This window comes from Triticum dicoccoides, chromosome 3A (genome assembly GCF_002162155.2).
Source record: "Triticum dicoccoides isolate Atlit2015 ecotype Zavitan chromosome 3A, WEW_v2.0, whole genome shotgun sequence".
Classification (NCBI taxonomy): Eukaryota; Viridiplantae; Streptophyta; class Magnoliopsida; order Poales; family Poaceae; genus Triticum; species Triticum dicoccoides.
The window spans coordinates 454,258,191-454,271,063 of NC_041384.1; the positions used below are offsets into that span (position 1 = coordinate 454,258,191).

General features: G+C 50.1%; 1 protein-coding gene across 1 annotated transcript; it reads left to right on the plus strand.

The window, feature by feature from the left end:
- The first annotated feature begins 8,469 nt into the window (after window positions 1-8,469).
- LOC119268531 (cytosolic isocitrate dehydrogenase [NADP]-like) lies at window positions 8,470-12,522 on the plus strand. Its single transcript, XM_037550191.1, has 15 exons — window positions 8,470-8,623; window positions 9,268-9,311; window positions 9,418-9,527; window positions 9,903-9,940; window positions 10,053-10,130; window positions 10,235-10,288; window positions 10,477-10,578; window positions 10,735-10,820; window positions 10,916-11,019; window positions 11,102-11,170; window positions 11,248-11,363; window positions 11,460-11,494; window positions 11,656-11,798; window positions 12,023-12,148; window positions 12,229-12,522. The coding sequence occupies exons 1-15, from the start codon at window positions 8,575-8,577 to the stop codon at window positions 12,302-12,304; spliced, it is 1,230 nt and encodes a 409-aa protein (XP_037406088.1). The 5' UTR covers window positions 8,470-8,574; the 3' UTR covers window positions 12,305-12,522.
- The last annotated feature ends 351 nt before the right edge of the window (window positions 12,523-12,873 follow it).

A 12,873-nucleotide genomic window follows, 5' to 3' on the forward strand; every position in this document is an offset into this window, starting at 1 on the left:
TAGTGTGGATGTAAAAAATTACATCCGCCCCTACTACCGCGAGGGAGCGGTACTTGGCCTGGGGGTCACGGTACTATGGCTCCAAAGGAACAGTACTACCGTGCACACCTGCGGTACTACCGCGCCACCGCATGGTACTACCGCTAGTGCCTATGGTACTACCGCTCACCAGGGAGCAGTACTACCGCAAGCCAACACAGCAGCCAGAACAAGGTAAAGAGAAACAAGCAGAGGAAGCTCCAAGGTGCAGGGGAAAGGAGGGGACTAGGAAGAAACGTGTACGTGATGATTCCACCCGAACCTTTCCGACGCGGACCCCCTCTTAATAGTACGGCTTTCCTACGACTCAAATCCACCAAAAAGAAACGTAGAAAAACGCCGTCTTCAATAGTCTTCGAGGGACACCAAACCGTCTTGTGCCTAGCGAAGAAACATCTAGGAAACTCAAGACACACGATTATTCCGCAAACGCATTGTCATCAATCACCAAAACACCTTAGGGATAAATAGCCCTTACAATAAGCTCCACCCTCGACAGCAAATAGGAAAGCGCGCTCGTCATTTTCCTGCGAGTGAATGTCGATGTGTTTGCGTGGCAAGCATCCGACATCCCCGACGTTCCCAGGGAAGTGATTGAGCACCACCTTGTTGTCTGTCCCCATGCGCGACCTGTCAAGCAGAAGGTCAGGAAGCAAGCTTTGGAACGACATGAGTTCATCACAGAGGAGATCAGGAAATTGGAAGCGCCAGGTTTGGTGAGAGGAGTGCTCCATCCGATGTGGTTGGCCAATCCGGTGGTCATGCGCAAAGCAAATGGGAAGTGGAGGCTGCGTATTGACTACACGGATGTCAATAAGGCTTGTCCTAAGGACCACTTCCCATTGCCGTGCACCGACCAGATTGTTGACTCCATGGCCGGGTGTGATCTGTTGTCATTCCTCGACACCTACTCGGGCTATCACCAGATCTTCATGGCAAGAGAAGATGAAGAGAAGACAACCTTTATCACCCCATGTGGTACGTATTGCTTTTTACGGATGCTTTCGGGTTGAAGAGTGCTGGCTCGACATTCACAAGGGCGGTTCAGATTGGTTTTGAGCCCGAGCTACATAGAAATATGGAAGCATATATGGATGACATAGTGGTCAAAACCAAGGACAAGGCGACCATTGTACAAGACCTAGGAGGGACGTTTGCCAACCTACGCAAGATCAACCTCAAGCTGAACCCTGAGAAGTGTGTCTTTGGCGTCCCGTTAGGAAAACTTCTCAGGTTCTTTGTGTCGCAACGTGGGATCGAGGCAAACCCAGACAAGATTGAGGTACCCAGGCGGATCAAGGATGTGCGCCGGCTCACTGGCTGCGTTGCTGCCATGAGCAGGTTCATCTCCAAGTCCGCTGAACGTGCTCTTCCCTTTTTCAAAATCTTGAAGAAGGCAGGCCCAATGGAGTGGACCCCAGAGGCCGAGGCGGCATTGCAGGATCTGAAGAAATACCTTTCCTCTACGCCAATACTGGTTGCGCCTAAACCACAAGAGCTGTTGCTGCTGTATCTGGCGGCAACGAATCAAGTGGTCAGCGCCGCTAGTGGCACAGAGGGAGGTCGACGAAGAGACAGCGGTAATGGCAGGACCGGCGGATGGCAAGTCAGAGATTCCCCCCAGTAGGCCTGGTGCCGGCAAGGCAAGGACCCCGGCAGAGTCCGACGCCATCGGGGCAGGGCCCGCGCATCCAAGTGAAGTGGTGCAGAAGAAGAAGATGATGCAGCACCCAATTTACTTTGTCAGCTCCCTCTTTGCAGGGGGCCAGTTCAAGGTACTCCGGTGTGCAGAAATTGCTCTTCGGCCTCCTTATGGCCTCGAGGAAGCTGCGTCATTACTTCCAATCCCACGAGATTATTGTCGTCACCCGCCTCCCGTTGCAACGGATACTGCACAACCCAGATGCAACCGGAAGGATTGTGAAGTGGGCCCTGGAGTTGTCAAGCTTTGGTTTGAAGTTTTAAAGTACTTCGACAATTGAGAGCAGGGTCTTGGCAGAGTTCATTGCAGAATGGACCTCAACGTCCGACGAGGAAATCCAGGAGACCGCTCTCCCCGGCAAGGAAGCAAGTCGTGACTGGATCATGCACTCTGATGGGGCTTTCTCGCTGCAAGGCGCCGATGCCGGCGTGCTGCTTGTCGCACCCACCGGAGAGCACCTCAAGTATGTGATCCAGATGCACTTTCCCACGGAGATGTCCACAAACAACACTGCTGAATATGAGGGGCTGCTCGTCGGTCTCAGGATCGCGACATACCTCGGGGTGAAGAAGCTCATTGTTAGGGGTGATTCGCAGCTTGTTGTTAGATAGGTCAACAAAGATTAACAGAGTCCGTTGATGGAGGCCTACGTAGATGAGGTGAGGAAGCTGGAGGAGCGCTTCGACGGTATTCAAGTGGAGCACGCTCCCCGAGTGGAGAACGACATCGCCGACTACCTATCAAAGCGCGCTGCATTCAAGCTACCTATGGAATCAGGTACCTTTTTGCTTCGGTTAACTCAACCATCCGTCGAACCATCAACGGAGCAGAACAAGCGGAGGAAGTCGGGCCCCAGCAAGTACTTTCCCGCCGAGCCCCCAGGGGCCGCCAGCAAGGGTGTTGCCGCGGATTCCGAGCCTGCCAAGGGGCAGCTAGCTCCGGCAGGGTGCCAAGCCCTGGCCGTAGAGATGGCTGCCCCCATGGCGGAAGAGATGCCTTTGGTCCTTGCCGTCGAGCCCTAGGCTCCGGCATGGGCACAACATACCGTTTGTTTCCTCCAGACAGGGGAACTTCCTGAGGAGCAGGAAGAAGCGGAAAAAGCAGTCTGTCGGTCTGCCTTGTACCAGTTCGTCGATGACGTCTTGTACAGAAAAAGACCGAACGATGTGAAATTGAAGTGCATCCCCCGGGAGGAAGGACTGGAGCTGTTGCCAGAGATACATGGAGGCATATGTGGCTCCCACATAGGGTCGAGGGCCCTTGCCGGCAAGGCTTCTTCTGGCCCACCGTCCTCCAGGATGCGACGGCACTAGTAACCAGGTGTGAAGCATGCCAGTTCCATTCAAAGAAGCTTCATCAACCAGCTCAAGCCCTTCAAACAATTCCTCTCTCCTGGTCGTTTTCGGTCTGGGGGCTCGACATACTGGGCCCCTTCCCCCATGCTATCGGGGGCTTTGAGTACTTGTACGTTGCAATCGACAAGTTCACAAAGTGGCCGGAGGTGGAAGCAGTGAGGAAGGTGACAACACAGTCAGCCGTCAAGTTCTTCAAGGGACTAGTCTGCCGTTTTGGTGTGCCAAACAGAGTCATCACCGACAACGGCACGCAGTTCACAAGCCACGCCTTCATGCAGTACATCTGAGACCTCGGCAGCAAGGTTTGTTTTGCTTCCGTGGCACACCCACAGAGCAACGGCCAGGCGGAGAGGTCAAATGATGAAGTACTATGAGGCCTGGGAACAAAGACTTTTGACAAGCTGCACAAAAGCGGAAGGCGCTGGATTGATGAGTTGCCGGTGGTTCTTTGGTTGATCAGAACGATGCCAAATCGAGCCACCGGCCAGACACCCTTTGCCCTGGTATACGGGGCAGAATCAGTTCTCCCCACGGAACTCATATACGGGTCACCTCGAGTGCTCGCTTATGACGAGCTTGAGCAAGAGAGATTGCAGCAAGATGATGAAATGCTCCTTGAGCAACATCGTCTTCAGGCGGCTGTGAGAGCAGCACGCTACTAGCAATCTTGCGCCGCTACCATAGCCACAAGGTTCATGCCCAAAATTTTGAGGAAGGCAACCTTGTTCTTCGGCGCATTCAGTCGGCCAAGAATTCCAACAAGATGACGCCAAAGTGGGAAGGCCCTTATCGGGTAATATGAGTCACCAGGCCCGGCGTTGTCCGCCTGGAGGCCGAAGATGTTATCCCAGTAAGCAATTCCTGGAACATCGAACATCTTCGCAAGTTTTACCCATAAGGCACGGTTGCCGGGCCTCCCGGCGAACCACCTTTTGTATGAGCCTTGCCGGCAAGGCATGTAACCCTCTGTACGAAGCCAGACGCAGACCCTGAGCATAAATAAATGAAGCGCTGGCGCCCTAAGTATAGCATGCATGCTAGGTCAAGTCTCTCCCTCGGTTAGGGTTGATAGTGCTTAGCGGCGACTAACGCCTAGAGGTCGAGTGTGCGTCTTTCTGTTCTCTTTGGTTCACAGGGCACGCAGACACTTCTGCTGAGCCGCTCGGGAAAAAGAGAACAAACCGGCGCTCCGGCCCCGGCAAGCCAAGACTGCCGGGGGCTAAAGATACAAGGATCCAACCACGGCGAGCCAAGGTTGCCAGGGGCTGCGGATCCAGATAAGTCTTTCATCCCCTATTATGCATTTCCATATAGAACCGGGACATGTGAAACCTTGTTTATGTTCTTAAAACCACCGTGCTCCCCCTTTCTTGTACCCAAGAGCTACCTCCTGGGTCGGAATTTGGTAGTAGTCGTGGTGGCGAGGAGATGAACGAGGGGCCTAACTCTACTTCGCCCTGCCTCCGCCAAGAGCGCGAGAATGATCGACCGAAGTGGGGAGACGGCAAGGCCTATTACCGGGCGACAATGTTTATTTTCAAAACAACAAGGATTCATCCTTAGCATGGGCCTCGCTCACGCACAAAGAACCCGGCAAGCACCCTTTTTCATTAAAAACATCCCATATAGGTACAGTTTATACGGAATTAAAAACATGAGCAAAGGAGATTACAAGTCTTAGAATTAACAAGTGTCCGCATGCTTACAAACTAAAAAAAGGATAAGATGCCCGTAATCCCTTTCTTGTCCCTCTTCTCAGAAGGTGGAGTAAGAGGGCAGGAGGGCGAAAAGATCGCCTAGGCGAGGTGCGAGGAGCAGAAGGCACCAAGAGAACGTCCCAGTGCCGGGAGGGGAGCTGGAAGATGAGGCAGCAGGCCGGCAATACGCGACAAAGGCGTGGTGCCCGCGTACTTTGATTTGATGGCCGCCACCCGCCTTCTTCGCCTTCTCTGACCCTCCTACGCCAGCCGCCCAAGGAGACGACGGGGAGCACCCCGATGGAGAGCTTGGCGAGGATGGCCCTCGGCAAGGCGCGTGGCCGAGGGAATGGCGGTGCGGTCAGTCGAAGTCAGAGTCAGCATCCTGCCGCTCGACTCCCTCATCGTCGCTGTCGCTGTCCTCCTCATCACTCCCGCTCGAGGAGGAATCTTCATCGTCGGAGGAGCTCTCCACGCAGCACTTCAAGCGAGTTCCGAGATCTCCAAAGACCTTGACGGAAAGCAGGCTGCCCTCCGTTAACTTGAAGTAGAGGACAAACCCCGCCGTCCAAGCTGTCGTTGCGTGTGAATGTCTTCCATCCACGATGGAGGTACATGCCGTGAGGAGCAGGGAAGTCGACGTTGACCCATGTGCCGCCGTTCTCGGAGCCCTTCATGTGCAACCAGAGGGTCTGGGGTGGATCGAGCTCCATCTCCCGAGCAAATGCAGTAGGGAGACGGAGGCGGCGACGCGGTGGCTGGCGCAGCCTGATGAAGAACTCGCGGGGCTGGTCCCTGACGTGGCGCTCCATCGGTGGAGGCATCGCTGGCGGAGGCGAGGCCGATGCGCCGCTCCGTCATCCTCTCCCCTGAGCGCCACGATGACCTCGGCCTCGCCCCCTCCCCCTACCTCTCGTGGCCGGTTCCTCCACCACGAGCTCTTGGGGAGGAGGAACGCGCTGACGAGCAGCAACCCTCGCCACCACCGTCGAAGGGCCAGCGTTTCCTCTCGCCATGGCGGATGGAAGAAAGAAGCGGAGGTGGAAGGAGACGGATGATGGAAGAATGTGGAATGCCGCCCCCTCCCCTCCTAATAAAGGGGCGGAGTCGGGGCTCGGCCGCCTCACTCGACCAATCCGGTCATCGGGGGCGCATGGAATCAGGACCGGCCCGCTGCCCCAATCAGCGACGACCCGGTTTCTCGCCTCCACCTCCTACCACCTGCATGAAGGACACATGGCGAGCGAGCAACATTGAAGGGACAGGCGAAGCGGCCGCTCCCCACCCCGTGATCGTGGGGTGCGGGCGCCTTGAAGACCACGACCCGAGTCCACCCAAGTAAATGGGATGTGCCTCTGCGCCTCCCTCCTTTTACGGGAAAGACGCGGGCCGCCTCTTTACCACGATGTGACGCATACGTGTGAAAACCGCCCCACACATGACCCCCACGTCACGCACGACCCTCCACATCGCGCGTTCAATGCGGGTCGTGGGGAAGCGCAGCGGACGAGAAATTAGTACGGTAAAATTCGTCCCGCCTGCCCGCGCACTGTTGTGGGCCTAGCCCAACAACGCGTCACGCTTATGTATGGCCCAGGCCCGGGGGCTCCTGTCGGTGTACAAAAGTAGGAGCTCCCCTTTTGACCCCTTTTACTTATGCACGGGCAGTCAGAGCCATGCGCCGCGGCCATGCTTAGCAGGGCAGAGGAGGGAAGCCGGAGAGAAGCCGAAGCACGAGGCAACCAAGACAACGCCAAGACCAGAAGCGCAGGAGGGCAAGAGGGCGAGGTGGACTCACTCGGCAAGGTCCTTGCCGAGGCCCCCCCCCGCCCAGCCAGAGCCCCGGCAAGAGCCTTGCCGAGGCAACTTGCCCGATGCCAGCGGAGTGAGCCACCCTTGAGCCCACCGACTGCAACCTAACCAACTATGTTGGAACCAAGGCTCGGGAGGCGCTTCTGTGGTGGCATGCAAATCTTCGTCAAGCTCATAAACATATGAGTTCAGATGAGGACCAGAAGACAGCAACCCTCGGCAGGATCTTGGCTGAGGAAATCCACAAGACCCCCGGCAAGACCCTTGCTGGGGATGACAGCAACGCCATGGCAAGATCCTTGCCGGGCCCCCAACAAGACCCTTGCCGAGGGCGTCAGTAGGGCCACTGCCAGGCCCGCGCCAGCCAAGACTCCGCCGCCGTTCGCATGCAGCTGCCAACCCAATCAGCTGGGCAGGCACCTGCGTGGCAACATGCAGCTTCCAGGCCAAATCAGCAATCACATGCGTGGCGGCATGCAGATCTTCATGAAGGCCCTACCACCGCGCCACCTCAGCTTCCTGCCTGCCTACATGGCGCTGCATGCATTGCTAGCCTGGGCATGTGTCGAAGCGAGGCGGAGCGGCGACGGACGGGCCGGGCCTCGTTCCCGTCCCCGATAAAGCTAATGGACACCTACATAGTGCATTTAATGCGCTTTGTCCCGTAATGCCGTGCGATAAGCTCGCGCACTGTAGGCCTTTCCACCTCCTGTGTGCCACTGTGGCAGCCCCTTTTTTTTTATAAAAGGAGGCCCGAGGCGACCAGGAGGGCGATTCGGCTTTTTGGAACGGCGCAACCACCGTAGCTAGTTCAGAAAGCACAAGAACACTCAATACATCCACCAAAGCAGGACTAGGGTTTTACGCATCCTTGCGGCCCGAACCTGGTTAAACGACCCGTGTGCTAGCTCCTAAACCTGCTCTTCTCATGACCCCGCGCCCGCCGACCATAGAAGGGATCCCAGTGATCCCATAGGTGTCGTTCTCACCGACAACATCGTTCCCCATGTCTCCTATTGTTTCGTTCTGTCCAGACCGTCCAGCACCCAACTAAGATAATGGCAGCAAGTGACTCTGGAACTTTCTCGTTGTCAAGAAGGAAACACTTCAGTTCAGACAAAAAACCTTGGCCCATGTACAAGAGAACAATGCATGTATTATTGTTTCATCGACTCTGCAATCCTCGCAAAAATGATATATGACACTTCTGTAGAACCGAACGACATGGCACAAATTTGTTAATAATCCTCCATCAGAAATTACAAACTTTAGGCGGCATTGGGATTTTCCACAACTTCTGCCAATGACTAATAGGAGCAGTCATGAAGGTGGATGCACTCTCGTTTTGTCTCTTCAACTGTAATAAAGCTTTGTATGCAGACCGAACAGAGAAATTTCCTAATTTATCATGCTTCTAGGCCCAGATGTCCTCCGGCATATGCCCCACATGAACTCTATATATCGCCTCTGTATCAGGTGGCAGAAAATTTGCCTCAATTTTCACTCTATCCCAATCACCATTCTCCTGATCAATGAGCTCTTCCACCAGATTGACATCATCATGCACACAATGTTTTTTTTTTTTGAAACGATCATGCACACAATGTTGTGTGCATTGCAGTGCTAAAAAAAACTCGGACTATTCAGACACTTGCAAGCCAAAAACTCCTTGGCCACGGAGGTCCCAAAGTCCCTTCACCCGCATGCACCATCCAAATTCCAGAACACCCCACCCCAACCTCGCGCAGTCTGATCCGATCCTATCGGCCGGAGTGAGGCAGATTTAAATGATTTTCTAAAATATCCCTACCGCAGACGGGCCCCACTCGCCCCCTCCGCCTGGTCTTTAAATGCGCTGGCAAAGTTGCTCACTCCGTTCTCTCTCCTTCCCGTGCCACCACAGCCGCCGCCTCCCCCACCAACCTGCCCCGACCCGCTCCCGACCTCCGAGGCAAGCAGCGCCTCCGCCATGGCGTTCGAGAAGATCAAGGTCACCAACCCCATCGTCGAGATGGACGGTCAGATCCCCCTTCCACTCCACTCCCACTCCCCGGCAGATCTATCTCCGCCGTTCCCTTGCCGATATAAACGATGTCTTGCTGAATTTTGTATTCTGGTCGGGGTGATGCCAGGAGATCTGAGAGATGTATAGCCGTCGTTCTGCCCCTCCTTTTTTTCAATATCTTAACTGTTGGGTTCAGGTGTCTCTGATGTCTGATCTATTATCTCCGTACTTGGATCGCCGCCGTGGTGTCGGAGATCGGATTTAGAACGTAGATGGCGAGATAACTGCACATGTATGACACCTTGGGTACGATCACGATTGTCTGTTGACAATCGGAAGGTGCAGGGTTGGGCGTACTATGCCTGACGTATAACTGCTGGATCTCGTTTCTGAAATCTATTTTCAGAAACTGTAAGTTTTTTCGATACGATTGCTGGCGCTTTCGGTCCAATCGTAGCCAGTGCTTCATGCCTGCATCGCATGTTGCATTGGGTAGCTCTTTTTTTTTGGAAAGAAAATGATGTCGAACTTTCAGTTTAAGCAATAAATTTGTTCACAAAATAATACTAATATTTTGTAGTTCTTTTTCATCTTATATGTAATCAATTGATTTGTTGGTCCACTGTCGTGCTGATGTCTTGTTTCTTTAACCTATAGGCGATGAGATGACCAGAGTATTCTGGCAGTCTATCAAGGACAAGGTAATCAATAAGCAACAGCTCTGACAAATCTGATCCGCTTGGGCCATTCTGTGTGTGTGGTTCTTGTTTTCCATATGCTGCCAGGCTGATTATTTCTTTGTTTCAGCTTATCTTCCCATTTTTGGACTTGGACATTAAGTACTTTGACTTGGGAGTTCTACACCGCGATGCAACTGATGACAAGGTTACAGTGGAGGCTGCAGAGGCTACTCTCAAGTAAGAAGTTTTGAATAATCTGAGTTTGTGCTGATGTTATGCTTGTGTTCAAGTAAAAATATGATTGCTGTGATCACACCATTACAAGCGTTTTATGTAGCCTATAATTTGTTTGTCCTGTTTTCTAATCATTAGTAGTTCTGTTGTGGTATATTTCCCAACGAATTTTGAGTACTATGGTTGATGTTCTTAATTATTCAAATATTATTAACAGTGAGGCAGATACCTTTTCACTACTCTTGTTGATTAGTTGTATCATTTTCATATCTTTGAAACTAGCTAGTTTTGTCAGAAGGATTTGACCATATATAACTTTAGCATATTCTTATGACTTTGTTGTTCTATAGTGCTGTTCTAATCCAATATTATTTTCAGGTACAATGTGGCTATTAAATGTGCAACTATTACTCCAGGTATATTTCACTCAAGCTTATGCAGCTCAATTATTTGTTCTTCGTATTGTTGAAGCACTAGCACTATTTGATGATATTTTCTCTCTAATATCTGGTTACTTCACCATGACAGATGAAGATCGGGTTAAGGAGTTCAACCTAAAACAAATGTGGAGGAGCCCAAATGGCACAATTAGGAACATTATAAACGGCAAGCTCCTGCTGTATTTCAATATAATGGACATATTAGGTTTTCGCTAAAAAAATGGACGTAGTTAGATTGTTGACATTTCTCTTTACACTTGTTACCTGCAGGCACCGTGTTCAGAGAGCCAATTATATGCAAGAATGTCCCAAAGCTTGTTCCAGGTAAGGAGGATTAAAGCTACTACTCCCTCCGATTCATATTACCTGCCCCTGCTTTAGTACAACTTTGTACTACTAAAGCAGTAACAAATAATATGGATCGGAGTGAGTGCATACTTTTTTTTTCTAACGTGAACACACATTTTGGAATGCAAAATTTCCTTGCTAAACTGTTTCTTTGGTGTAATCAGGATGGACTAAGCCCATCTGCATTGGAAGGCATGCTTTCGGTGATCAGTACAGAGCAACTGATGCCGTTCTCAAGGGACCTGGCAAACTCAGACTAGTTTTCGGTACGGTTGCATAACCACTCCACTTACAATTAAGCATGAAAGTATGAAGTCTTTGTAGTTCTATATTTTCACGTATGATTGTATTGTTTGTTTGGAGAACTGGTGCTAGCAAACGCTGATATTCTTTGCCTTTTTGTTTCTTTGGTCTACTGGCAGAGGGAAAAGACGAGACGGTTGACCTTGAGGTTTTTAACTTCACTGGTGCTGGAGGAGTCGCCATGGCTATGTACAACACAGATGAGGTACTGCTATGCCTGGACTGGTTTCTGCAGTTACAAACAATATTTGCATTTTGGAGTAAAATCCTGACATCTAATTAATTAATTATTGTGTACAGTCAATTCGAGGTTTTGCTGAAGCTTCTATGGCAATCGCTTATGAGAAGAAATGGCCATTGTACCTTAGCACAAAAAACACAATCCTTAAGAAATATGATGGCAGGTAGTTCATAGCTACACTTAAATATTAGTTAAAGCCTATTCTGAGACAATTAGATCAGGCTAAATATACTTTTATTGTGTAGGTTCAAGGACATTTTCCAGGAGATCTATGAAGCTGGCTGGAAATCCAAATATGAGGCTGCTGGAATATGGTGCGTTTTGAATCATTCTTGCTTCGAGCTCTTTTGTAATCTTTTGTCAAAGTATGTCATGAGTTGCTTTTTGGTAGGTATGAACATCGTCTCATTGATGACATGGTTGCCTATGCACTTAAGAGCGAAGGAGGCTATGTTTGGGCTTGCAAGAACTATGACGGAGATGTGCAGAGTGATTTCTTAGCTCAAGGTCACAACACTGTAACTTTTGAGTCTCTGCATAAAATATTCAGAAAATTTATCTTTTGTCCCGTGCTCAATAACCAATGCTGAAGTGTATGTGCAGGTTTTGGTTCTTTGGGCTTGATGACGTCAGTATTGGTATGTATTTTCTCATTACTAATGTTCTTGAATCTTGACTAAATCTTGGGTGTTATCTCTTAGTGTGAAAAGCCTTTACTTTGGTCATATCCATGTCGGTACTTCTACATATATATTGAGAATATTTGTTAGGTTGTGCTAATTCCTTTTGATATTTATAGATGTGCCCTGATGGTAAAACCATCGAAGCTGAAGCTGCCCATGGCACAGTTACCCGCCATTTCCGTGTTCACCAGAAAGGTGGTGAAACCAGCACAAACAGCATTGCTTCAATCTTTGCTTGGACAAGAGGACTTGCACACAGGTACACCTATTACTTCTATATCTCTACCGGTGCAAGTGTGCAACCCTTTGTGATAACCATGTATACGAGGGTAATTTCCTCTTTGTTCAGCTATACTGTATCAGTGACAGCAAACCTTTTTCTGGTGTGACCAAAATAGTAATTAAGACAAGTATATTGGTCCCTATAATTATTACTCTAGTGGACTTTGCTTTTTAGCTGATTCTCCCATGTCCACACTGCAGGGCAAAGCTAGACGAGAATGCTAGACTTCTTGAATTTGCACAGAAACTTGAGGAAGCGTGCGTCGGAACTGTGGAGTCTGGGAAGATGACCAAGGACCTTGCACTCCTTGTTCATGGATCCTCAAAGTATGTTATGCTGCTCAGCTTTCCCTCTACTGTATTCATAATTGATAATCTGATATCTCATTGTGCTATTTCGTTTTCAGAGTTACAAGAGGCGATTACCTGAACACTGAAGAGTTCATTGACGCAGTTGCTGCTGAGCTCAAATCAAGACTGTGAAAGACCTCTCCCTCTTCAATGCTTGAATAGTCATTACTCATCGATTCAAGTCATTTTGGTTATGTCGCCATTATCTGTCATGCTTTCATCCTGAACAGAACGAGCTTTTACTGCACAATCGCATATTATTGTCAAAAATGCAATCGATTCTGTAGATGCTGATGTTATCTAAGTGGGGCTCACAATAAAGGACATATAGAACCGTTATTCCCATCTGATGATTGTGTCATGTCTAACCAGCAGCTTTTACATTTGAATGGAGATGCTTATAGTTTGCTCGTTTAATTTGCTTGGTAGTTTGCCCCTTTTTTAGGAGAGCAGGAAAAATCCTGCTACTTACTAGTAGAAAACAGTTCTGGCTGCCAGCGTTTTTTTTAAACAAGTCGAGTTTGAAACCAATTTTGCTAAGTCTCAATTGAGACATTGACTTTTCTCAGTCGATGCTATATTTGTTTGATCTTGTGCATTCGTGCAAAATTATATTTTTAGTTTTTTTATATGGGGAATGCCTGTTGGTTCCTGGGACATCTGTCCCTTGAATCTCACCATTCATTACTCTCCCGACCCCC

Bases quoted from the DNA above. Each gene is read 5' to 3' on its own strand.
- LOC119268531 (XM_037550191.1), top strand. From the start codon at position 8,575: ATGGCGTTCGAGAAGATCAAGGTCACCAACCCCATCGTCGAGATGGAC. The intron at 9,528-9,902 runs GTAAGAAGTTTT...TATTATTTTCAG, and splicing joins GCTGCAGAGGCTACTCTCAA to GTACAATGTGGCTATTAAAT. The intron at 12,149-12,228 runs GTATGTTATGCT...TTTCGTTTTCAG, and splicing joins CTTGTTCATGGATCCTCAAA to AGTTACAAGAGGCGATTACC.